Raw genomic sequence first — 27,655 nt, 5'->3', positions numbered from 1 at the left:
ACCCCATAAATGTTTTTTCAAAATTATTTGAAAACTGTTATTTATTTATTTATTTATTTATTTATTTATATATTCCTCTGAAAAATCCATAATAGCCAAATTTATGCAATGGAGAAATTTAGACTAACAGATCAAAATAGAGTGTCAGATTCTAAACTGGATTTTTTTTTCTATAGAACTATTGGGCGATAGTTATGAATGTCCCAAAATATTCTTGGCACTCTCCTGTTCAGTATTTCTTATTGGGCAATCAGTAGCTCTTAAGAGCCTGTGGGAAGTTCTGACTCATTTGTTTGAGACAAAACCAGTTACAATCTTTGGATCATGTTTGGTTCCTGTTTCAGAACAACAAACTCTAATACTTGTTTGTAAGATAGGAAAATGTAAATACTGACTATCCAATGAAATTCGGACATTCAGGAATTACTGTTAATTTCTTTTTAGATATGATGAAACTATTGTGGTTGTGTTTGTTTATGATTATTATAATAGCTTCACTCCAATAGTTAACATGGATAAACTTCTGTTCAGACCTGCAGATTGATAAGTTTCCCCATATATCCAGCCATGAAACCCTCAGATCACACCCAGTGATGTCAGAAGTTTCCTTGTGTCCCTCCTCTAAACTTACCCTCTTCCCCTTCCTTCCCCAGCCACTAGGGTCCCTTCATCTGCATTCAGTTTACATTTCCTAGAGGCTTATGTAAGTGGAATCATATAGTATGTGCCCTTTTTTGGTGTCTGGCTGCTTTCATTCCACAATTATCTTGACATTTATCCATGTTGTACTACGTAGCAAAGGTTCATTTCTTTTTACCAATCCACAGAATCCATTTTATTGATATCATAGTTTGCTTATCTATTCCCCTGTTGATGGACATTTTGGGTTGTTTCCATTTCGGGGCTATTACAAATAAATCTTCTGTGAGCGTTCATGTACAAGTCATTTTGTGAGTATATGCTTCCATTTCCCTTGGGTAAGACCATGGGAGTGGAACGTTTGGGTGATATGGTAGCTAGCTCCATGTTTAGCTTTTTAAGAAATTCTGGAACTGTTTTGCAAGTGGATTTACAGTTAATTTTACATTCTCATCAGGAATGTATAAGAGTTCCAGTTCTTCCACATCCTTACCAACACTTGGTATGGTCAGTTTTTTAAATGTTAGCCATTCTAATGGGTGTGTAGTTGTATGACAGTTGAATCTTCATTTGAATCTCCCTATGACAAAGAAATGATTTGGAGCAACTTCTCCTGAACTCAGTTTTCATTCTTACCTCGTTTTCGGTCAAGTGTTCATTCAAATCTTTTGCCCCCCCACCTTTTTAATTGGGTTGCTTATTTTGTTATTCCTTGAGGTTTTTAAAATTTTTCTTATTTTTTATTAATATATAATGTGTTATTAGCCCCAAGGGTACAAGTCTGTGAATCGCCAAGTTGAGTGTTGCTTATGTATTATTTTTTCTCACACCTTTATCACCTTTATGACTTGCAAATATTTTCTTCCAACCTCTGGGTTATCTTTTCATTTTCTTAACAGTAGCTATCAAAGACATTTTAAATTTGAACGAAGTCCAGTTTATGAATTTGTCCTTTTCTGGTTGATACTTTTGGAGTCCTGCCTAAGAGATCTTTGCCTAATCCAAGGTCACAAAGATGTTCTTAAATCATTTTTTCCAGAAGTATTATGATTTTAGATTTTATATTCAAGTTTGTGTCTCATTGAATTAATTTTTGTTTATGGTAAAGATATAAATGACAGCTCATTTTCAGAATATGGGTATTTAATTACATTGGCAGAATTTGCTAAAAATATTATTTATTTATTTCCTGTGAATTTCCTGAATTTGTGGTTTTGTTGAAAATATCCATATATGTATGGTCTGTTTGTGACTCTGTTCAGTCCCACTGATCTGTTTACTTGTCTCTACACCAGTACCACATTGAATGAATTACTATAGCTTTCTAAGTCTTGAAATCACAGGATATTTCAAAGAATATTGGAGGAATAACTTCTTCAAACTTTATTCTTCTTTTTCTCAGTTGTTTTGGCTAGAGTAGAGGTCCTTTATTTTAACATATAAATTTTAGAATTAGTGTGTCAATTTCCACCAAATAAAAAAGGCTGCTGAGGGTTTGCTCTTGTACAGAATCTATATATTTCTTTGGGGAAAATTGATGCCTTTACTGTGTTGAGTTTGGTAATCTGTTAACCTGGACTGTCTTTCCACTTAAGGTCTCTTAAATTTTCTCTCTGCAGGGTGCCTGGGTGGCTCAGTGGGTTTAAGCCTCTACCTTAGGCTCAGGTCATGATCCCAGGGGCCTGGGATCTCAGGGTCCTGGGGGCTGCAGGGTCCTAGGATTGAGCCCCGCATCTGGCTCTCTCCTCAGCAGGGAGCCTGCTTCCCTACCACTCCCACTCTGGCCGCCTCTCTACCCACTTGTGATCTCTGTCTGTCAAATAAATAAAATCTTAAAGAAAAAAATTAAAAAAAAATTTCTCTCTGCATTATCTTATCATTTTGATGTACAGGACTTCCACAACTTTTGTCAGATTTGTCCCTAAATATATTATATTTTGGGATGTGATTATAAGTGGTATTACTTTATAACTTCAATTTTCTATTGTTTGTTACTAGTCTATGGGGGAAAAATGGCTTTTCCGTATTAATCTTGTATCCTGGAGCCTTGCCAAACTGACTTCAATAGTCCAGTAGCTTTCTTGCAGCTTATATCGTGTTTTCTACAAAGATATTTCTGTCATCTCTAAATAAAGACAGTTTGATTTCTTTGTTTCCAAACGGGATGCTCTCTCTTTCTTTTTCTTGCCTGATTCAGTGACTCAAATCTCCAGTAAAATGTTGAACAGAATAATGAGAATAGATATCTTTATCTTGTTCCTAATCTTAGGGGGGGAAAATCAGTCTTATATCAGTAAGTTGGTGGCAGATGTAGATTTTTCATAGATGCTGCTTATCAGATTGAGAAAGTTTCCTTCTATTTCTACACTGTCAAGAGTTCTTAGCAGGAAGGGATTTTGGACTTAGTCAAAGGCTGTTTCTTTGTCTAATAAAATGACCATATGGGTTTTTTTGTTTTTGTTTTGTTGCATTGATATATTTTCATATATTGAACCAACTACGTACATTCCTGAGATAAATCTTATCATGCATTATCCTTTATATAGACTGTTGGGTTTAAGAAATTTTGTTCAAAAGCTTTTAATACTGTGCCTATGATGTGCATGAGCATCTTTTTTTTTTTTTTTTTTCATTTTTATCTTTGCCTCGTTTGGATTTCATTATAATGTTGACCTCATAGAATGAGTTGGTTAGCAATTCTTTTTTTTCAAGAATGTATGTATTATGTATTATTTCCTCCTTAAATGTTTGGTAGAATTTACCAGGGAAGATGACTGGGCCTAGAGTTTTCTCTATGGGAAGGTTTTTAACTACAAATACAATTTCTTCGATTGATTCAGGATATTCAACTTATTTATTTTTCCTTGAGTAACCTTTAGTAAAAGTTTATGTCTTTGAAGAGTTTGTGTACTTCATCTAATTTGTTGAATTAATTGGCATGACATTGTTTATAATATTCCCTTACTATCTTTTTACTAATTGTAGAATCTCTGATGATATCACTCATTCCTGACTTTGGTTATTCATGTTTTCTCTCTCTTTCTCTCTCTCTCTTTTTTTTTTTTTTTTTTTTTTTTTTTTTTTGTCTGTCTGAGGTTTTATCAGTTTATTTCTCTTCTCTTTAAAATCAGCTTTAGGGGTACCTGGGTGGCTCAGGCAGTTAAGTGTCTGCCTTTGGCTCAGGTCATGATCCCTGGGTCCTGGGATAGAGCCCTACCTGGGTCTCCCTGCTCAGTGGAGGGACTGCTTCTCTGTCCCCCACTGCTTGTGCTCTCTCACTCACTCCTTTATCTATCAAATAAATAAATAAATAAATAAATAAATAAATAAATAATCTTTTAAAAAATCAGCTTTAATTTTATTGACCTTATTATTTTTCTGCTCTGTAAGCTATTGATATCTGCTCTGATCTTTACTATTTTCTTTGCTCTACTACTTTACATTTGTTTAATTTGCTCTTCTTGTTCTTGTTTCTTTAAGGTGGAAGCTTGGAAAAATGTTCTGTGTGCACTTGCAAAAATGTGTATTCTGCTGTTGTTGGAGTTGAGTATTCTAGAAATGTCAGTTAGGTCAGATTGGTTCATGCTCTTATTCCAGTTTATATCCTTGCTGACGTTCTCTCTACTTGTTCTTTTCTGTTATTAAATGAGGAGTATGAAAATCTCTGATAGACTTGTGGATTTTTCTACTCTCTTTACAATTCTGTATGTTTCAGAGTTACGGATTTTGAAGCTCTGTTACAAAATGCAGAAACACTTAGATTATTATATCCCTTTAATGAATTGACTCATTTATCATTATGGAATAACCTTCTTTACCACTGATAATACTCTCTGAACACAAATCTACTTAGACATTAATATAGGCTCTCCAACTTTTTTTTTTTTATGCTGTTATGAGAATGACGTGCCATTTTCCTTCCACTGGCTTTTAACTTGTTTGTGTTTTTATATTCAAAGTGTATTTTTTATAGTCAGCGTGTAGTTAGGTTACACTTTTTCACTAAAGCTGAAGTTATTTGGTTTTGAATTGGGATATCTATATTTAATGTGCCTATTGATTTGATTAGGTTTAAAACTATTTCTTGCTGTATGTTTCCTTTCTGTCATATCTATTTGTGCCATTTTTCTCTCTACTTTCTTTTGGAGTAACTGAATAATTTTTATGATTTGATTTTATCTATTTTGTTGAGTTATTAGCTATAACTAATTTCTTTAGTGATTATTTTAGGGTTTATAGATTATCTTAGTATCTATAGGGATTATATAATCCTTAACTTATCAGTCTGCTTTCAAGTGATGTTATACTACTTCACATATACTATTAGAACCTTACAGTATATACTCCTATACAATATATACTCCCACCTCCTCTCCTGCTATTGTTGTTATACATTTTACTTTTATTTTAAAGTCTACACTATGTGGTTGTTGTTTTTGTTTAAACAATTATTTTATTTAAGACAATTATCTTTTGGGGTACCTCGGTTGCTCAGTGGGTTAAAGTGGTCTACTCTTGATTTCAGCTCAGGTCATAATCTCAGGATTATGAGATGGAGCCCCGTGTTGGGCTCTGCTCTGAATGTAGAGCCTGCTTGAATTCTCTCTCTCCCTCTCCTTCTCCCCCTTCCCTGCCCACATTCTTTCTCTCTGTCTCCAAAAAAATAAAGGAAAAAACCTTGAAGTATAAATAAATAAAACAATTTTTTTTAAAATAAGGATTTTATTTATTTATTTGACAGAGAAAGAGAGCAGAAGCTAGTGAAGTAGTAGGCAGAGGGAGAGGGAGAAGCAGCCTCCCCATTTAACAGGGAGCCCAATGCAGGGCTTGATCCCAGGACACTGAGATAGTGACCTGAGCCAAAGGCAGACGCTTAACCAACTAGAGTTGGTTGCCCCAGCTTTTAAAGAAATTTAAATAATTAGAAAGAAAATGTATAGTAACTCATGTAGTTATCATTTCCAATTCTTTCTTTTTTATGTGTACATTCTATATTCCCATCTATTATCAGTTTCCTTCTGTTTGAAGGATGTCTTTTAACATATGTTAATAGTGCAGGCCAGTTTGTGATGAATTCTTTCAGTTTTTGCATTTTTGAAGAGCCTGTATTTCATCCTTGTTTTGAGAGATATTTTTGCTGGGCATAGAATTCTCAGTTAGCTTTTTTGTTGTTGTTGTTAGTACAGTTGACCCTTGAACAATGCAGGGGTTAGAGGCACTGAGCTCTCTGCACAGTCAAAAATCCACTATAACTTTTGACTCCCCAAAAACTTAACTACTAACACTCTGCTCAGAGCCTTACTGATAACATAAGTGCTCAGTAACACAGATTTTGTACATTGTGTTATTTTTTTAAGATTTTATTTATTTATTTGACAGACAGAGATCACACGTAGGCAGAGAGGCAGGCAGAGAGAGGGGAGGAAGCAGGCTTCCTACTGAGCAGAGAACCCGATGTGGGGCTGGATTCCAGGACCCTGGGATCATGACCTGAGCTGAAGGCAGAGGCTTTAACCCACTGAGCCACCCAGTCGCCCCTGTACATCATATTATTATATACTGTATTTTTATAATAAAGTTAACTTCAGAAAAGAAAATACATTTACAGCATCTAAAAAAATTCATGTATAAGTGGATCTACCCAGTTCAAACTCATGTTCAAGGGTCAACTGTATGTAAAAGAAAATTGCTCCATTCCCTTTTCCCTTCCATTTTTTCTAATAAGTTTGCTGTCATCCTTATTTTATTCCCTATATGTAGCATGTCTGTTCTCTCCTGTCTACATTTAGAATTCTCTTTTTATCATTGGTTTTGAAAAATTTGATTCCTCTCTCTCAGGAATCACTACCCTTCATTTTCCAATATAAAGTAACTCAAAAACCACTATTTCATATATGATATGGAAATTTTTAGAAATTTGGTTTTGTTTTGAATATATGCACTCAACCTTAATATTTGAAGACAAGATCCCCTTTCTCATTGTTATTTCTACTGCATCTATTTCAGAAAGGCAATGGCTTTATTTTTAAATATATTGAGTTATAGGTTTATGTTTCTGTTTCTTATCTATATTCACATTTGTCTGTAATGAAAATTCTATCAGTTAAACATGTATTTTTCTATTCATTAAAATATTAAAAGTAGTTAATCTGCCACTCTATTTGCTATTCTTCGATAAACTCAACTATTTTTCATTTCCTGGAGATCCAGATATTTACAGTTGGATTGCTTGTTGAAAATTCGTGGTCATCTTATGTTTACCACCACTCCTACAAACCAAGATTAATAAATTCTATAATATCAGATTTTCATTTTCTTCACATACAGAGAAATTATCAAAGCACTCTAGGAATTTATTATAGTGATTGGATTATACTTAAAGATTTCCACTTGGGTGGTGATTCTCACATAATATCTAAAAACATATGAATCAAATGTAACTTGTGTCTTAAAAGGTATACAGATCATAATCAGCCAATATTAATGCTGACAAAACAACAAGCAAATATATGTTGACATCTGATAAGCAAAAAAAATAAAGTAGCATTAGAAACTAAACTTCCAAATACCTAAATTATTCATTCATATAGGTGTACTAATATTTAGATATATCTGCAGTGTTATACAGAGCAGAGTTACCTGTAACTATTTTTTTTTTAATATAGATGTTTATCTCCTCCCCTTTGCAACATCCCCACCCCTAAGATACTTACCCTATGGTGCTTGGGAATGTCTGTTTGTTTCAAGTTTCCCCAGTAGGACTGATGTACAGCCAGGCTTGCTTTATTTAACATTACTGGAATTTATTTATTTTATTTTTATTTATTTATTTTTATTTATTTAACAGCAGCAAGCCATTGCTTGCTTTATTTAACATTACTGGAAAATCAGTATTTCAAAGAAACATTTATTTTTTTATTTTTAATAAAGAGAGAGAGAGAGCGAGCATGCACACAAGTTGGGGGAGGGGCAGAGGGAGAGAGAATCTTTTTTTAAAATTTTTTATTTATTTATTTGAGAGAAAAAGAGAGGGAGGAGAGAGAACAAGCAAGGGGGAAGTGTAGAGAGAGAGGGATACACAGACTCCACACTGAGCAGGGAGTCTGACATGGGGCTCCATCCCAAGACCCTGGGATCATGACCCAGGTGGAAGGCAGACACTTAACTGACTGACCCATCCAGGCACACCAGAGAGAGAGAATCTTAAGCAGGCTCCATGCTCTGTCTTACAACCCTGAGATCATGACCTGAGTCAAAATCAAGGCTCAGATGCTCAACCAACTGAGCCATCCCGGTGCCCCCATAGAAATATATATATTTTTAAGATTGTATTTATTTATTTGACAGAGAGAAAGACAGCCAGAGCAGGTACACAGGCAAGGGGAGTGGCAGAGGGAGAAGCAGGCTTCCTGCTGAACAGGGAGCCTGATGTATAGGGCTCTATCCCAGGACCCTGGGATCATGACCTGAGCTGGATGCAGATGCTTAATGACTGAGTCACCCAGGCATCCCTAGAAAAATTATTTTTTAAAGGCTCAAATACCTTTAAGAACTATGTAAACAAAATTTACGAATTTGGTAGATCTCTAAAATACCTTTTAAGCAACTCTACCATCTAAAATCGTATACTGCACATAATTTAACTTTCCTTGGTGATTGGAGACTATGAAACCCATTTTAATGAATATCAGTTACTGTGCAGTGATGCCTTTTGGGGCTGTTGAAGTGCATAGCATCTCTACACAGTCTGGCCAATACTGAAATAAGCTAATTTCTGTTGGTTTTTCTGTCTTTCTGACTCCGGTCTGTCAGCTTTTACTTTTTACTGCTGAGTATACCTCTGACTCAAGCAGCCTTCATTCTCTCTATTGTGTTACTTAAAGTGAGTTAACGGTTCAAGGACTAGAAGAGCAAGATTGTTATAACTGTATCTAAAATAAAATTGGGGGGGGGGGTTAGTGGCTGTCCTCTAATGGAACAGTGCACATAGAGATGAAATTCATAGTGTCTGAAGCAGCTGTTGGTAAGGCTGTGGACTGCCTTGGCACTGAAAGGGTTTCTTTTATGTATAGAAAACACATCACTTAGCGTCTCTGAAATTTCTAATTTAACATATGGGGTCACATCTGTTAAAGGATTATTAGTCTAGAAAGGTAGTGATGTATAATTTATTAAAATAACTCTATGGGGAGACAGCGGACTCCATTTAATAAACTGGAATAGTTGCTGCCTCCACTGAACGCTCCCAGTGGAATCCCACATTATTTCAATAGAGGGGGCAGATGAAAACAATTGGCCTTTATATAATGTTTACTGTGTTGTATTACTTAGTGTCTCTCAGCTGAAAAATATTTATGTTAACTGTTCGGTGCATGCTTTGAATATTGAACTCCTGCTGCTATATAGTTGATATTACTTCTGAGGAGAACAAGAGCCCCTTGTTCCTTAGCTGTAGGAGGCAAAGGAAGGGTGCGCCGCTCTCCTTCCCTCCCATGTGCAGTGAAGGACTGGCAGGTAAGACAGTCTGCCTAGAGTTGCCCAGATTTACCTCTTCTCCAGTACTATAGACCTACAAGGTAGATGATATTAGAGGAGGCAGTCTCGGAGGGGGTTCTTTTGGATCAAATGCAGTAATTTTCCTTACTTGAAGCGATAATACAAAGACTCCTGCCAGAAGCACTTCCATGGCTGTCTGCTGATTGGGTTTCTCGGTAGCAAATAACATGACTCTGTCTTGATATGATAGGAGATTTCTTTCACACCCCACTGTGAAGCAAAGCAATAGAATACTGTAGGGGCAGAAAAGTATTCCCTTCTTCCCTTTTAGGTTCTTTGTTTGGTCTAATAAGTAAATTGGCTTAAGATAAATTAACAGCAAAAAACAGAAGTTTAGTAACATGTGTGCCTTCTGTATACACAGGAGAGACCCAGGAAAACTGAGTAGCTTCCCAAAATGACTGAAGTCATCACCTTAAATACCATTCAGTTAAAGGTGAAAAATGGTGGGGCTGGGGAGCCAGTCATGGGAGCTTAGTAGGAGAAACACAATAAACAAGTATAAGGTTGTTATGCAGACTTAAGTCCAGACGTCCTCCATTGATAAGAGTTTCTGCACATTGAGTGATCCCTCCTTCCTGAGAGGGAAAGACACCCTTAAAGACAGAGAGGGAGATACCCTTAAAAATGGATGTCGTTCTTGTTCTATGCTAAGTATGGAGCCTGCTTAAGATTCTCTCCTCCTCCCTCCGCCCCTACCCCTGCTCATGCATGCATTCTCTCTCTCTCTCCCAAAAAAAAAAAAAAAAAAAAAAAAAAAAAGATAATGCCCTTATAAATGTAAGTGTCTCTTACAAAAAAGTAACTACTTCTCAGTTTTCAGAGCTTCTTTTTGTGTCTTCAGTTTCTTAAAAATAACCAGCTTAAAATAATCAATATGCCAAAGAGGCATATCTTGGAGTGGTAAAATTTGTTCCCCTAAAATACCTTGCACAATTCACACTTTTAAATGAAAGATGAAAGAGAACTAACTGACTGCTCCCATCCTCTTCCCCTGCCCAAGCCATGAAGGAACACTGGTAAATGTGCAGATACGGGCTTGCTCTCTCTATACCCAGCAGAAAGAATTCCATCAAAAATCTTAGCACTGGATTCTTCAGGTCTTGAATGTTTTGCTCTGTTGTTTCCTTCTTCTTTTTTTTAACCCTTTTTCTTAATTTATAGATTTACCTCAATGCCAGACAAATTTATTTTTTTCTTATATTTAAATTCAGCATTGGTTTTAAAAAGAAAAGCAGAATTAACTTCCAATTCTAATACAGAAAGATTTGAATATGTAATGAGGTCTGTCTTAGGGTAACTGTTAATTAACATGAATAATATTGCAATAGAGCATTACGTGATTATTTTAGCTTCAGGCTGCATTTCAGATAGCACATTTTTCTTCAATGTCTTATTTTGGTCTTACTCTTCCTTCCCTTAAAATTATTTTGCTGTTTAAATGTTTTCCTGTCATAACCCATCTTTGGATACTTGTAACAAAAAGCAGTCTTTCATATTTTATGTCATTCTACTTGGAGACACATAGCAGGGTCTAGGGAGCAAGGAAAGCAAGGATAGTGTGGCCCCGTAGGTCCTTAGTCCTTTGTTGACTCAGAAAATACAACTGGCTACAGGTATAGTGTGGCAAAGTTATTAGTCACCCAAAATCTCTGTCAGGGAGATGGTTGACTACAGAGCAAATCTGGTATCTTAAAACTAACTAAATAAATAAATAAATAAAATTCCTCAAACCATTTGCTAATAAGGTGTTGGGAATGAGCGGATTTTCCTCTATTCAAGGCTCTTCCAGCTAGACTAAGAAGGAAATTGGCATAAGACCGATAAACAGGAGAAAATCACATTTAGTTTTGTATAAGCAGGGCATCCAGCGCCGTGAAACTCCAAGAACTGTCAGGCAACATGAGGCTTATATGACATCCTGATCTAAGGAGCTTAGACCCCTGCGGTGGGGGTGGGAGGGTGGTCTGAGCTTACAATGAGGAGGTAGACCTTAGCTGAAAGGTGAGAGGGGAGGTTTGGAAAACAAAGGCTGTTCTGTTATGCAAATAACTTTCTTAGATAAACAGAGATCTCTTAATAGCTCTCTACCTGGTGCAAGATTTCCTTTCTAATGTAAATTTAGGCAGTTGAGAGAGGGGTAGAGACCTTTTCCTGAATCTGCTGGGTTTTGATTGCTTTTAACTCAAAATCTTCTTCATGCCAAAGTGGCCAGTCTTGGGATGGTCTGCCTTATGCCCCTACAAAGATATATCATACACATCTCCCATTTAATTAACAGAATTTTAAGATACATGAAAATAAGGTGTTATAGATGGTGTCCCTGGGTTGCTCAATGGGTTAAGCCTCTGCCTTCTGCTCAGGTCATGATCTTAGGGTCCTGGGATCAAGATCTTGCATCACATAGGGCTTTCTGCTCAGCAAGGAGCCTGCCCCCCTCCCACCTGCCTCTCTGCCTACTTGTGATCTCTCTCTGTCAAATAAATAAATAAGATCTTTAAAAAAATAAGGTGTTATAGAGGGAAGTAATGATTAACATTTATATTGATGTTTTGTGCTCCTTTATGGTTGGTAGGTGAGGGTCAGATATTTTCCCAATTTCATGGAAGCAAAATTAAGCAAGTCACCTAAGAAGGGCAAAATTGAGGCCTCTCTAGACTCTACACTGTGATCATCCTACTAAGCCATGTGTCTGCATAACGTGTAAACCCTGGATCTTTGAGACCTGAAAGGAAAATTACTGTGGTTATTTAACTACCTTTATCCTTTGAGACTACAGTACAACGTTCAACTTATTCCTTTACACAATGTATGGGCCAAGAGCAAGCTGCCTCAAGATGGGCTACTTTGGTATAAAGATTATTTTGCACTGAAGATAATCTAGAACCTATAGGCTCAAGACACACTTCTGCCCCTCTCTTAACCACATTGAAGAATCTAAATTGGGGGGTCTTTCTTGGAATAAGAGTTATTACTAGAGATAAATTTTATCTGAGTGCCCAAACATATGTCAGGGGAAACATCTAATGACCAAATATTTGCTCTTCTTATTCCCCTGTGAATTGTATTCCTTCCTGTGAAGTCTTAGACTCGTACTCCCTTTTTCTTAGTTCAGGATGACATATATAGCTCATTTTGCCCAACTATCTTTGTGAATTTCTGTATCTGTTTGGATTCCTTGTACACTTAAATTAAATTTGATTTTCTCCTGCTAGTGTGTCTCATGTTAATTTCATTCTTAGTCCAGCTAGAAGGACCTTGAAGGGAAGAGGAATTCTTTGTCTCTGGCAACAGCAATACCAATGCTTAATTCTGTCATCACTCTCAGAACCCTTAGAAACACCCTAGTTTGGGCCAGGTGCTAGATAGATAGATAGATAGATAGATAGATAGATAGATAGATAGCAAAATGGCAAAAGCATAGACACTGCAGTCAGGATAATGCCAAGTTCCAGTCTTGGTTCCTCTTGTTTATAGTTTGCACAGCCTAGGTGAGTCACTCATGTCTAGCAAATGAAGTGCACAGTAAATGTCAGCTATTATTATCAGCAAAGAATTTGATAAGGCATTAAGCAGTGACTCAAAACATAAAAGCAAGATGCTTTGTGAACTTATGTTCTACTAAATTAGCTGAACTTTGCAGTCTAAGAACTTACTGGTTAGTTATGTTGGGAAGAAAGAATTTCCTCTGCCCTTCAAGATCCTTCTTACTGGACTAAGACTCAAATTTGATATGATGCAGATTAACAGGAGAAAATCAAACTTAATTGTATACCAACAGGGAACCCATACACAGATGGAAATTCCAGACAGTCAGTAGGTCATTTTGAACAAAGAAGAAAGGGGGGTAGGATCTGGAAGGAATGCGATTCATGGGGAAATTAAAAAGAGTAAATGTTTGATAAATGAATGTTTGCAGGAACACTCAGTAACTATGGGACATAGGGAACTTTGATCGAACAGACCTTGCTAGGTTCCTCCCAGTCCATCTACCTAGTTCATATCATAATGTAGTTATCTGTGGTGAGAGCTCTCATCCTGGAGCAGGTCCTCTATCTAAATTCTTTTAGGCAGCTGTTGGGGCGGTAAAGAGCTTTTCCTGTATCTGCTGGGCTTTGATGGCTTTTAACTCAAAATAATCTTAATGTTAAAGTGGCACATCTTCCGGCAGCCTGCCGTTGGCCCCTGTAGTTGTGTCTAGTATTCTGCCATTTGTGTTCTAAATTGCTGAATATACTGAAAAATTTAATGGAATGAAACACAGGAATTTAAGTATCAGTGTTCTCTATATTTTCAATGAGGATTAACTTACATACACCTTGTTTCTTTTTCTCATCCTTTTCCTCTATCCCCCCCACTGTTGTCCACTGATACTTTTTGGATTAGAGCTTCTTTTTTATAAAGCAAGCTGCTCTCCGTTCATTTTCATGTTGCTTATAATTTGCTGCTTTTTAAAAAATAGCTGATAGGCCCAAGTTAAAATTGACATTGTCCCATTCCTTTTCATAATGTCTTGATTCACTCATCCTTACATGTTTTATTAAGTATTTGTTGAGGACTTTCTCTGTAGGCCCGGCCATGTACTAAATGCTGGGAATAAGTTACAAGGAAGGCACAGTTCTTTTCTCGCACAAACTAACAACCAAGCAGCGGTTGAGGAGGGTTGGTAGGAAGAGAGAGAGGGTGAGTATGCTTAAGCTAATTATACAACCAACTTGAACACAGCCTGAAAAGTTTATTATTTCTAGAAACAAAATGCTATGTGGAGGCAGAAGAGGAGGGTATTTTTTTTTTCATGATTAAGTCTTAGATGACTAAATAGAGGAAATGACATTTAAAGTAGGTCTTAAAAGTTGAAATGAAGAGTATCCTGTGGTATAAATAGAGGGAAGTATTTTCCAAAGAAAACACCATGAGAAGATTCACAGAGGTGCCAAAGTTCATGCTGTATTTGAGAGACCATGTAAAGGCAACGTAAAGTGCTTTACAGGTACAGAACTAGAGAGGAAAACAGAGACTAGGGGCTGGTTTGTGAAAGACCGTAGACGTGGTTGAAGGTAACACAACTGTGAAATAGCTTGAGATGAACATTATCTCCCTGAAATAAAGCAAGCATTTTGGTGGTTTTGACTTAATGGGAGAAATTCTCATTCTTTCTTTCTCTCAGAGTGCAGTTAATTTAAGACCCTTAGTTAGCACAGAAAATTGTATTTAAAAAAAATGGTAGCCTGGGGTAGGCGCAGGTGCCATGACCTTCAGCGTGGCACCCCTTGGCATCAAGAATCCCTCATCTGGGTTGGAGTGGGGAGCTAGGGTTGTACACATTGTGTCTTGCATATTTTCAAAAGTCCAAATCTTGCTATGCCACTGATCTTTTACAGTTGGGGAGTACCTCCTCCCTCCACAAAACTTAGACTTCCTAAATGTGGACTTTGGGCCTCTGCTGGCTCTTGAAGGAGGCTCAGCATCACTCAGCATCTAATGCCACATCCTCAGATCTAGGGAGAGACACGTCAGAGCCCAGAGTCCTTGAGCAATATCTCCACCTCAGCTTTCTAAAATTCTGGAAAGCCCTGATTCCCTCAATAAGAGCATTCACATATATGGTACCAAACACTAGCATCCAAGCAGAAGGAGATGTTTGGCCTTTCACTTACAGGAGAAATAACTAATGATGAAAGCACAATTCCCCAGTTGTGACTGAATTACAAAATAGCTACTCTTTCTTCTGCCCAGAATAATGCCGCCACCGCTGGGTATGCTTGATTTCTAAGTTTCCCCAGGAAGCTTTCCCTTCTGCCTTCCAAATGGATTAGCACCACTCCTGGTCCATTCTGAAATTCATTCCTCTCAAGGTTAGTTATCCATTTACATCTTTCTTCTCAGTAAGACTGCAGCCTCCTTGAGGAAGGTCTGTTGAATTCCCAGCACAGCCCTTGGAACACAGTTGCATTTTAGCAAATCGTTGAAAGAATGAATGAGTCAGTGAAGTACCTTTTGGTTGCTGTGAACAGTGCAGCAATGAGTGTGCATATCCAAGTCTTTGTGTGGACGTATTTCATTTCTCTTGGAGAGCAAACAGGATCAGGACTGCTGGCATGGCTTTCTAAGGAATTTCATTTTCATTTTGTATGTTCAGGGATCCATGGGTGTATTTAAAGAGTGGGAGACATGAGCAGGAAGATCCTCAGGACAGTGTAGACCATGGGGACAGACTGGAAGCAGGGAGACTGGTTAGGAAATTGTTGCTTTCTATCTAACATATGGCAGACATTTCCATTTTCATCACTCTTTTTAATGCAGTGGGTTTAGAACACAGAGTAATGCAGAGATCCTGTGTCTGTTTTTCTTGGTGGTCAAATTCTACCCATGTACCATAATATAAAAACATCTTCATTGATGGACCAAGTGGAAATGGAAGGGAACCAGTATTCATTTTTATATAATCTAAGTATATATTGCTAGAGCGTTCCTCATACTGTTAGTTATTCTTTTATTGTCTTTCTTTTTTCTTCTTATTTCCTCTTAATGTTTCAACCATGGTATGGCAAGGGAATGGAAAATTTGAAATGCAACTGAAACGCACTTTCATGGTTTTGGAAAAAATTAAAATACTTGCAATGACAGTGATTATTTTTATACAAAGTTTAATATAGCATGCACAGCTTCCTTCTAAACCATTGTTTTTAAAACCATGTTCAACAAAATAACAGTTCATTCCAGTGCCTTCTAGGTCTGCTTTGAAAGATTATTAACATGATTTCCATCAACTGAAAATTAAAAACATGGGATTTCCAAGTTCAAAGAGGTCTTAACACAGTCAGCCCATACCACTCATTTGTAGATGAGAAAACTGAGGCCCAGACCACCTGGGAGCCTGGTCCCATCACTAACCATGAGAACTCATTGTCTCTGTGGCTTGGCCATGTGCCTCTCCATAATAAGAAGGAAGAGCTCTGTGTTTTTTAGAATTGGGAAAATTGCCTTGGGCTTTTTATACGTTTAAAAATAAAAATAGTCATGATAGGGACCAAACTTGAATTTCAAAGAGAAGAGAAGTGGGAACGACTATACTTGAAGATCTGTGAAAAGAGATACAGAAGATTGTTAATATTTTGTCTTTTTGTGACACTATTGAAATATTTTGACATCAAGATACTTAAAATGTACAACTGTTTAACAAGCCTATTATTTTACTGCTGACTATGTTGAACTGCCAATAATTTATTTTTCTTCTTATAGATAAATCTCATGTTAACTTTATAAAATGGGTGACAGATTTGGGAAAACCAGTAACGTCCTGTAGTCAGGTGCACGCCAGGCTTTCTTGGTCCCGCTGGTGTTCTGCTGACAGAGACTTCTGCAAAACTGAAATGAGCAATTGAGAGACATAAGTCAGTGCTGAGATGACAAGACACTAACTTACCACCATGCAGTCACATCTCAGTCAAACATCAATTTGTTTTCCATATCCTCAGCATATATGCTAACGTATAATGACATGCAGCTGAAAATACCCCATTATTCACTGTTTTGTCAGTCTCTGCTTTAGCCATTTATATTTCTTTAACAATAGGGGTCCTGAGAGCTCAGAGAGAGGGGAAGAAAAAGGTAGAATAAACAAATAAAAGAGCATGACCATTTTCAAAAATGCACGAGGAGTGAAATAAAGGAAAGGTGATCAGAGTGTCCGCTTTCCTGCTGATGATAGTGGAATTGGAGAATGGAGCATAGATGAGCAGGAATAATGGGTTGATTAATAATGAACCCCAGAATTAGACATAATTGCCCACTCTAGGCAGCCCTAGTTCACCCACGTGGGGGCCTCCCTGTAAGACTGCCATCAGCTCAACATACTACATGTGCTACTGGGAGGAAGAGAGAGGGTGGGACAGAACCAAACAAGCTTGTCATCTCCCCCAACCCAGTGAGCAGATAGGTCACACCAACACCCTATGGGGAGAGGCAAGAGGCCAAGAGTTTGGGGGGAATGTCCCTCCCTTTGGAAACCATTTGAGTGGGAACTAAGTGTGTCTCTTCCTGTGTGGATGGGAGAGGGGAGGTATTAAGGAACTGACCCTTTTGGTACCCCAGTGGCATACCTATGAAGTTAAATTCACTATGTCTGGGAGGTTAAGACAATAAAAGGAGGTATAGGTAAAGTACCCGGCACGGGGGTACACTGAAAAGAAATTAAAAAATTAAAAATTAAAAAAAAAAAAAAAAGCACCCAGCATGTGGACTGGCACAGAGCAAATGCTAAAAAAAGTCGTGATTCTATTCAGTCCATTTGGACAAATCCACATGCTCCTTCTTTGCCCTGTTCTGTTTGCCGTCTCTAACTAGTTTTGTGATTTGGACAACCAGATGGCTCTGATGTCATCCTCTGGAAGAGGACAGATATGAGAATGATAAGAGTGGTGAGCAGTAGTGCATTCGATTTCCTATCTTGAGTGTGAGGCATCCGTGTCATAAATTATAGGCCCACAGATTTACGATTTTTGTAATGCAAAAGAACATTAACCTGTTAATTTGTAGCCCCATTTGGAAATTAAACTGTTAAAGCCCTGTACAGGGCTGAAGACTGACCCTAGGGAGCCGCAGAGGGCAGGAGCCACAGAGGACCCAAGGAGGACATGAAGAGGCTACAGAATAAGGAGGAAAACTAGGAAAGTGGGCAACACAGAAGTCAAGGAGAGCATTCAGTTTGGGAAGAAGGGAGGAGTCAGCTGTGCCAGGTGCTGCAGAGGAGTCAGGTAGGATAGGAAGGAAAAGGAACAAATGGGCATGCAGAGATGGCAGGAGGCATCAGTCGTTGTTAGGGAGCCCGTAACGTAGGGAGCACTGTGCTCTCCTCTCAAGTGCAATATTGACTTAACTCAATTTTTACAGATGAGGGACGCAGGAGTCAGAAAAGTTTAGTAGCAGCCTGGCTGAGGTCACAAAGTTTAGAAGTCACAGAGCTGGGACTCAGACCTGTCATCTGACTTTTAGCCACTCAGCACCTCTCTCTTCCAGAAGACTTGCTTCTGCCCTGTATTGGGTGAGGAAGCCAGAGCACCATGAGTTGAGAGGGAGCCAGGAATGAGAGGAGGGTAAGAGGGAATGGCAGGTAGAGGAGGGTAGGCTGAGGTTTGTCTTACTTTAGGACAGCAAAGACCTCAGCATTATTAAATGAAAATAGATGCCCAGAATAGAGCCAGGGAGTGAGGAGACACTCAGGAGGTACAGAAGGCAGAGGACAGGGGTGTGTGTGTGTGTGGGGGGGGAACCTTAGGAAGGAGAGACCCTCCTCCTGTGTGACAGGAGACAGCAGAGCAATGGATGGATGGGTTCAGGGTCAGAACATTGATGGAGAACATCCCTTCTCATTGTTCTCATTCTCTGTCTCCCCCACTCCATCCCCTGTCCCACCACCAGTCTCCTCCTCTATCTAGAACATCCCACTTACCCTTCCATGCCCTCCTCTTGTCATTCTCCTGAGCCCTCAAGCAGGATGGTTAGCTTTAGGCTTCCAGGGAGCACACGGCACCCATCCACCCCACGGGCACTGCCAGGTGGGCCCCAGCAGGACCTCCCCACCCACCACTGGATGTGACTTCATGCTCAGTGAGCATGAACCAATTCAGCTTGTGCCTACAACACGGCACCCCTCTGTAGGAGCTTAGGTTTTGGAAAAGGACTAAGTTGCAGAAATGATTATAATACATGTCCCATGAGAGAAGGCCCATGAAAGAAATACGCAGAGTAATGGGGACTTCAGTCCAGAGGGGGAATGCAGTGAGGAAGGCAGAAGGGTTTTGAGTTAGTTGTTGAAGGGTGAACATATTTACAACCAACAAAGGAATAGGCCATTTTACTTAGAGAAAGTAGGGTCAGAAACGGTACAGAGCTTATTTGAGGAACACAGGATGGTCATGTTTGGCTGAAGGATGGAATATAGCTGGAGTGGTAAGCCCATGATGCAACAGGAAGACCGTCCGTGCTAGACTGTGAAATTCTGTTCTTCTCCGCAGTCTTGCGCACTTAGCCAAGAAGTCGATCCTAAGTTTATAAATCACACCTACCATTTTCCTCCCAGAAACTAGGCCAGTATCCCTGTGAGTTTCAGGATACCAGTACCCACCCAGGCTCCTCGGAACACCCCGAGCATATAAGTAAGGGCTGTGTTATCTCACTTGGCAGCTGCTGCCTATGTCCTCCCGGGGATGGGGGGGTGGAAAGAGGTGAGCCGGGAGTGTGTTTGCTCCTGCACGGAGAGTTTTCTTGTTATTCGTACATCACTATTCTTAAGAACTATTTCTAGACAAAGAAATACAAAATAAAAACCTCTTTTTTCTTTCAGTTAAGAAAAAGAAGCCTAAACTATTAAATAAATTTGATAAGACTATTAAAGCTGAACTTGATGCTGCAGAAAAACTTCGTAAAAGGGTATGTTGATGTTTTCATTTGGCACAGAAATGTGCAATGGGTCAGTTCAATAAATTCAGGCGTTACTGTTGAATTGTTTCAAAATAATAAGAGAAGCAGTCTTTGAGTGGACTGGATTTTTTTATTTCCCAAGCACATCAGCATTCCAGTGAAATGAATCAAGTGAAAGGGAAAATTTGTCCCTGTATGGCCAAACAGAAGTAGAACTAAGGGTTAGGCTGGTGGACGTGGGGTCAGCCTACCACCTCCCCTCCACCAGGTGTGTGGCTTTGGACAAAATACTTGGCCATTCTGAGCCTCAGTTTTCTCATTTAAAAAATTAGAATAGAAAGTGATTTTCCTGCTTGGTTTTTGTGAAAATCAGATGAGTTTTTTTTTTTTTTTTTTTCTTAAAGCATCAACTGTGTCAAATGCCACATAGGTGAACATTTTTAACTGTCTAGCACCTCAATGCAAAAAGAAAAAAATTAGTCCAGGACGCTTAGGGTAGTTACTGATAGGTGAAATGACATTGGGTTTAGCATTCTTCTCACTAAGTATTAACCTCATGCACCTGCAGTTTTCAGGCTGACTATTATATGGTTTGTGTTGTTCTCAGTTAATTTGAAATATGACATGCGTGTGTTTCTAGATATTGCAGTTAAAAAAAATAACTTGACACTAGATTGAAGTTCTTGCTCTCTGACTCAGTCATAGTCATCGTCTAATTATCAGGTCCAACATTTATAATAATACATTTAATAACACCTTCACTGAATCATCTGCTCGTTTGTCATGGAAATTTCTCTTTCTCTACCCTGTACTGGAATTAGAGTTGGCATCATGATCATTAGTTTTCCTGTAATATGCTTTTTCATCCTGTAGACCTTGGCTGCAAAGAAGGGACGGGGTATTGTAAGTAAATAAGCAACAATAAAAGGACACAAGTTAGGAACTGAGTTGGGACAAGAATATGCTTCCCAAGTATTTATTGGAAACATACCAGGAAGCACGGAGACCTCTGTAACTAGTGTTAGACAAGGTTCCCAGGCCAAGAGTGGCTTACCCTCTTCAGCAGCCAATAAACATGGGGTAACTCCAAAGACTTTTGTAGCAAAGTTGTTCACTGTTCCTAAATTTAATCATGGGAAGGATTTCTGAGTCTGTCTTGTTTAACTTTACAAAATGAAGCCACCTACTATTTGTGGGAAATTTGCATTTCTTAATGGAAGTGAAGTAGGAGTCTTCTTTTTCTATCCCCTCGTTTGGCATCCTCCACTTCCTCTTTACTAAATGCCGTATATGAGAGTGTGGGATGCCTGTTTCACAGGTGACTTTAGGGATAAAGGACAAGTGAACAGCTTTGGAGAAGGACTGTTATGTAATTTTAATGAATGGTAAAGAAGGGCTCAGTTTCCAACGGGAAGATAAGTCAGTGGGATTTAAAAGTGCTGGAACAGTCCATGGGGTATTCTCTGGTTCTTGCTTATCTGGAGAAATGATGAGGCATTCCTCCAGGGGCACCCGAGTCTTCAATAAGGGTGGAGGAAGTAGCTACAATTCTTGCTTCTGAAATAGCAAGGAGCCATATTTATTATTGACTGGATTATCAGCATTAACAAAGCTTTTTTAAGGTTATTTTTATGGCTGATATTTTCAAATGATGCAACCGGTCACCTTGGAAAAGCTGAAGCCCATGCTGAGGTATGCCCCAGACAAAGAGGGTCCAGTTTTAGTTCATGCCTAGCTTTAAGGACTATGTTGCATGAAAGTATGGGGTCACTTTATTTTTCCATCAAAAATGTACAGATCAGGGGCGCCTGGGTGGCTCAGTGGGTTAAAGCCTCTGCCTTCGGCTCAGGTCATGATCTCAGGGTCCTGGGATCGAGCCCCACATCGGGCTCTCTGCTCAGCAGGGAGCCTGCTTCCCCCTCTCTCTGCCTGCCTCTCTGCCTACTTGAGATCTCTGTCAAATAAATAAAATCTTTAAAAAAAAAAAATGAACAGATCAGAACCTAATTCAATCATGTGTTTTTCAAAAGTCATATGTATTGCTTAACACTCTTCCTTACCCGTAGAAAAAAGGATCTACTTAAATATTCACTTATTATTATTTCATTTTAAAGATTATTTATTTATTTATTTGACAGACAGATCACATGTAGGCAGAGAGGCAGGCAGAGAAAGAGGAAGGGAAGCAGGCTCCCTGCTGAGCAGAGAGCCCTATGCGGGGGCTCGATGCCAGGACACTGGGATCATGACCTGAGCCCAAGGCAGAGGCTTTAACCACTAAGCCACCCAGGTGTCCCACTTCTTATTACTTCATTTTAAGTGAGAAAAAGAGAGGGAGAAGGGAACATGTAATAAAGTCAGAGTGAGGCTTTCGAACACATGAAAGTTTGCATCACAGGCTCTGAAAGGAGCTTGGGATGAATGGATACGCTGTAGGCAGGACGCAAAGGGAATAGCGTCACACTCTAAGATGAATGGCGTTCATCAGAGGAGCTGCCCTCCACCAGGTCTAGAGAGAACTGTTCTGCTGTGGATCTTCATGAAGGGTATGCTGACGGATGGCCAGCTCCCGGCCTCACATCGCACCAGTGGATTCTACAACACAGCTGTGGGGGTGTGTTTTAATGTCCTTGGGCACAGCTCATTGGCCTCACGCCAGAACAGTGGGGCCCAAGTACCTGTCTCTCCAATGAACTGTCTTGGTTTTTGGATAAAATGTAAGCCCTGTCGAAAGGGGATTTTTAGGCAATTCTTCACAAGCATCGTATCTTGCCTTTAAGTTTTTCAGTAAGAACCGCATCATAGCCCTAGGAGCTATATTCTCTAGTAAGATTCTAGGGAGCGGAAGTTCCTCCACACCAGAAGCACGCACATTTACTTTGCTAGCCTGCTGGGGTAAGAACAGGGCTGACAGTCCCTTAGCAGGGCAACACGCTTCTGTCCGAAGGGGATTGGAGGGATGCCATGGTCAAGTCACAATATTCCATTATTTTTATATTTTTGATGACCAGCTTTTTATCCAGAAGGAACAAAATGCTTTAGCAGATTTGTTACAAATGTTGTTATTCCTGTGTTTTAGATCGTAATGGTGCATTTAGCATGATTTTCACAAAAATAGCCTCAACATTTGCGATTTAAGTTACAGAAGGCATGTGGTAAGCTAAAAATGCTCCCCCCCCCCAAAATATCCCAAGTCCTAATCCCTGGAACCTGTAAGCCTTACTGTATTTAGAAAAAGGGTCTTTGCAGATAGGATAACTTAGAGATCTTGAAATGGGGAGATTATTCTAATTTATCCACTTGGGCCCTAAACGCAATCACATGTTTCTTTTTAAGAGAGAGTCAGAGGGAAATTGGAGACAAAATAGGAGAAGGCATCACAGAGAGGAGAAGGCAATGTGAAGACTGAAGTAGAGATTGGAGTAATGCATGCACCGTCAAGTAATGCTGTCAGGAGGCAAGGAACAGACCCCCCTAGAGCCTCTGGAAGAAGCGTGGCTGTGCCAACATCGCAGTTTCAGCCCAGTGAAACCGATTTTGGACTGATGTTCTCCAGAATGAATTTCTGTTGTTTGAACCATCAAATTTCTGGTGATTTGTGACAGCAGCCGGAGAAAACTAATCCAGATTTTCGTGCCGGGCAGTGGGCTGCTGCTATAGCCAATACTTAGAAATATGGACATGGCTTTGGAATTGGGTAAGGTGGAGAGGCCGGAAGAATTTCGAGACGCATGAGAGCAAAAGCCTGCATTGTTTTAAGCAGACTGTTGGTAGAAATATGGATGTGAAAGCTGCTTCTGGAGAGGGCTCAGAGGAAGTGAGGAGCACCATAGAGAAAGCTTTATCGATAATCTTCGAGAATATACTTATCCTTACCAGCAGAATGTTGATAGGCACTTTTGGCGAGAGCTCAGGAGGAAATGAGGAACAAGTTATTGTAACTGGGGAAAAGGCAGTCCTTGTTACAGAGTGGCAAAAAACTTAAATGAATTATATCTTACGGGCTTGGGCAAAGCAAAACTTGGAAGCAGGGAACTTGGATGCTTCACTGAGGAGATTTCCAAGCCATGTGTCCAGGATGCAGCCTGCTTCCAGTAAAATAGGAGAGGAAAGTGATCATTAAGGAAGGAACTCTTAAAGGAAAAAAGAACCAGAACATGAAAATTTGGGGAGATTTCTTGGTCTATCCAGTTGCAGAAGAATCAGGAAGTTCATTGTTAGCAAAGTGTACTCCGGAGAGAAGGCCAAGGGCATGCTGGACATCCTTTTCCTGAAGAAAGTGGGTGTGTTGTGACTCTTGGATCTACTCAGCTGTCCAGCAGAAGCTGGGAACAGAGATGGGATTATCCTGGGAGGGTCTTTGCAGGTGCCTCTTGTCAAATGGTGTGAATCCCCACCACAGACAAAAGAGACCCACAAGGCTTTTGAGAATGTTATACTAGGAGAAGCATTGCCACCTGAGAGACACAGGAAAAACGGCAAGAAATGGTGGGTTCCCAAAATTCTACAGGCAGGAAACAGATGGATAAAACAAATCACGCTTTCAATAAAAAGAAAAGATAATTCCAAGGGCAGAGTCTTGGACGCAGAGGTGAGAGACAAGGACTCTGTGGCCAGAGACAAGAACTCGGTAGCCAGAGCCAAGGACCCAGAGGGCAGAGCCTCAAGCCACAGACTTTGAAACCCAAGAATTCATCTGCTGTCATTTTAAAACTGCTTGGAATCAGTGCCTTTTTTTCTTCTAGGAAGAAGAAAAAAGGCAGTTAGAAGAAAGTCACACAGAAAAAGATATTTCACATTGAGTTCTTCATCCCTTAAAAGTGGGTGGGGGAGGGATGAAGAGGTAAAAACATGGGATTTTTAGGGCAGTGAAACCAGTCTGCATGATGCTGTAATGGTAGATACTGTCAGTATGCAGTTGTCCGAACCCACAGAATATCCCACAGCAAGAGTGAACGGACCCTAAGGTGAACTGTGGACTTGGAGTAATTTTGATGTGTCCGTGTACCTTTGTCATTTGTAACAAATGTGCCACTGTTGTGCAGGATGGTAATCATGGGGGAGGCTGTGTGTGTTGGGGACATAATGAGTAGATGAAAAATCTGTGCTTTGTCTCAGTTTGCCACGGGCCTGTAACTGCTTGCTCTTACAAAATAAAATCTTTAAAGAAATTAATATCATGAGAGGACAGTATATTTTAAAGAGCAGTACAATCATTTCTGACAGTACATGTCCTGTAAAGCATGTGTTCCTGGTTTGATTTATTTGTTAACCTGCCTGTTGATCAGGTAAAAGGCTCCTGTGAGAGGAGCCCCATTATTTTGTGCTGCACACACATTCCCCACACCACATATGCTCCATGTGATGTCTACCAGTTATAAGTGTAACAGCAGCCCCTCAAGGTAGTTAAGTACCCTCATCCCCATTTTACAGATGAGACACCCGAGGCAGAGGCATCAGTAACTCTCCTTAAGTCATACACCTCTCAAGCAGCGGAGACCAGCCTCCAACCCGTCAGTCTGGCTCTGGAGCCTGCGCTTATAGCCATGACACTATGCATATGTTTCTACCAGCGCTTCAGCACCACTTACGGGCAAGTGAGAGAAAAAGAAAACCTCCTCCTTGGATGCTATCTACCTAAAGAAATGATTCTAAGTTACTTTAATAGGGATGTTGCCTGACCTTTCACTATTGAGTCAAGTCTTCCAGAAGTGGGTGTCAGGGACAGCCGAGCATTCCTGCTTTCCCGAGCCACCCTGGTGAGGTGAACTTTTGTCATGTGGAAACTCAGCTTGGTGAACTTCAAAACATAGAAACCACGGCGAGCTTCCATTTGTATGAGTAATGAATGGATTTACTAGTTTAGAAGGAGCCGAAATGTCCGTGAAAGTTCATCTCAGAAAATCTGGCTCTATCCCGTGGTTCCCAGTGTCCTTGACCTGTGGCCATCCATTGGAAACCAGGAGACATTGTTTCACCCTGTGGAATGGCCATGGAGGGAGTGCCATGGGGAGAGGCTTCCTCACCCCCACCAAGACGCTCACCAAGTTGTCCTGTTCCACATCCTCTGTTTCTTTTCATGTCATGGTGGTTAGGGACCTAGTGGAGGTGCTTGGACCATCTTCTTAAGGGTCCACATAAGCTTTGGGAGGGGATACATAACACAGAGTCATGAGTTTCCCCGGTCGGCCAGGCAAGCCAAATCAATGCTAGTGTTTAGTGGCTAACAGGTACCACGAGCCAGTGGCCTTATGACTCAGGCAAGTTTATCCTCCCAACAGGTGCTGCAGACTTCTCATGGCAGACCCCAAGACATTCCAGCCACCAGCAGTATTTTTTCCCCAACTTAAAATACTATTTTCTTCAAGAAGATAGTAATACTGTAATAGCATTGTATGGTGACCCATGGTAGCTACACTTATGATGAGGATAGCATAAACTATAGAGTTGTCTAATCACTGTGTTGTACATCTGAAGCTAATGTAACATTGTGTGTCAACTGTACTTCAATGAAAAAGAAAGTTAAAATATAATGCATGTAGGAACTGTGTGTATAGAGGGAAAATGCAGTTTCTTTAACAGAGACTTAGAACACATCCTTGGTCAGGTTTCTGTTATTAAAAAAAAAAAAAAATTGTTTTCATTTTTACTTCTTTGTTTTCCGAACTGAATTTTTTAAAAATCTTAGATAAAACTGTCTTTAGAATCAGAGTGGAGTCTAGGATGTTTTGACAACATTATTTGGTGAATATTAAAAAACCATATTGAATAACATTATGCATCTGAACTTACTGCATTTATGTAACTGCTTCTTCCTAACAGGGGAAAATTGAAGAAGCATTGAGTGCATTCCAAGAACTAGTGCGCAAATACCCTCAGAGTCCACGGGCAAGATACGGAAAGGCACAGGTATTTGAAATCATTCCTACGTAGAAGATTCTTTTGATGTTCTTGTGTTCTGTGTAATTGGATTTTTTCACTGCCCACCATTTGTATTTCTCTTTGTCCTTCTAACTTATAAACAGAGTCCATTTCTCATGCATATGTGTACACTCAAGCAAGAAATACCGTTTTAAGTACGACAGTTAGTTATTGCCATTGCGTCCCGGTGAATCTAGTAACATTTTCCTGCTCTCCCTCCATCTGGCTTCTCCCTGGATTTGAAAAGAAAAAAAGAAGAACACTTTTGTCCTTGACCTCCCGTCACCGTTATGCCCCATTCTGCCAAGTTTTCACCACAGGCTCCTCTGAGCTATAAGAACCGCAGTTTTGCAACTAGAGGCTGCAAGTATGCCTAGGAAAGTCTTGAAAATATAAAACGGAGTTATATTATCAGCTTCCCTCTCCCTGTCTCCACTCTCTCTCTCCTTTCTTTCCTGACTTTCCCATCGTCCAGCTCCTCATTCTGTGAAGTTTTTCCGCACCCACCTGTGGTTGCTGCAGTTGGCTGTAAAGCCACCATGTACCACGTACTTTTTAGACCCTGGGATTATCATAATGAGCCCTCTAGAGGTCTCTGCCCTTGTGGATCTTATCAGCCAGGAGGTATTTTAAACGTTACTTTATCAAAACTGAGAGGGAGACAAACCATAAGAGACTCTTAATCTCAGGGAACAAACTGAGGGTTGATGGGGGTTGGGGGGAGGGATGCGGTGGCTGGGTGATGGACACTGGGGAGGGTATGTGCTATGGTAAGTGCTGTGAGTTGTGTAAGACTGATGGTTCACAGACCTGCACTCCTGAAACAAATATTATATGTTAATAAAAACAAAGTCAGTTCGTTAAAAATTACTTACAGGAAGCCCCCTATATGCAGTTCTAAGCGCTGCAGATGCAGCCACCAGCAAAATGTATGGCATTGTCATTATGGTGATGAAGGCATCCCAGGAGACAAAACAAGTAAAATATATATGCTTCAACTAATCTTCGACAAAGCAGGAAAGAATGTCCAATGGAAAAAAGACAGCCTCTTTAATAAATGGTGCTGGGAAAATTGGACAGCCACATGCAGAAAAATGAAATTGGACCATTTCCTTAC

At 39.7% G+C, this 27,655-nt stretch overlaps 1 protein-coding gene across 4 annotated transcripts in view; it reads left to right on the top strand.

The window, feature by feature from the left end:
• The window catches only part of ASPH (aspartate beta-hydroxylase), a 219,281-nt gene that overhangs the window by 122,612 nt on the left and 69,014 nt on the right, over positions 1-27,655 (top strand). For all 4 annotated transcript variants that reach the window (XM_059394635.1, XM_059394634.1, XM_059394636.1 and 1 more), the window contains 2 exons: positions 19,541-19,626; positions 26,440-26,526. In XM_059394635.1, the coding sequence (XP_059250618.1) occupies positions 19,541-19,626; positions 26,440-26,526 (173 nt within the window). The remainder of the gene's footprint in view (positions 1-19,540; positions 19,627-26,439; positions 26,527-27,655) is intronic.

Source organism: Mustela nigripes, chromosome 3, assembly GCF_022355385.1.
Source record: "Mustela nigripes isolate SB6536 chromosome 3, MUSNIG.SB6536, whole genome shotgun sequence".
Lineage (NCBI taxonomy): Eukaryota > Metazoa > Chordata > Mammalia > Carnivora > Mustelidae > Mustela > Mustela nigripes.
Note: the sequence above shows the minus strand (reverse complement) of the source record. Positions and strands in the feature narration are given on the sequence as shown.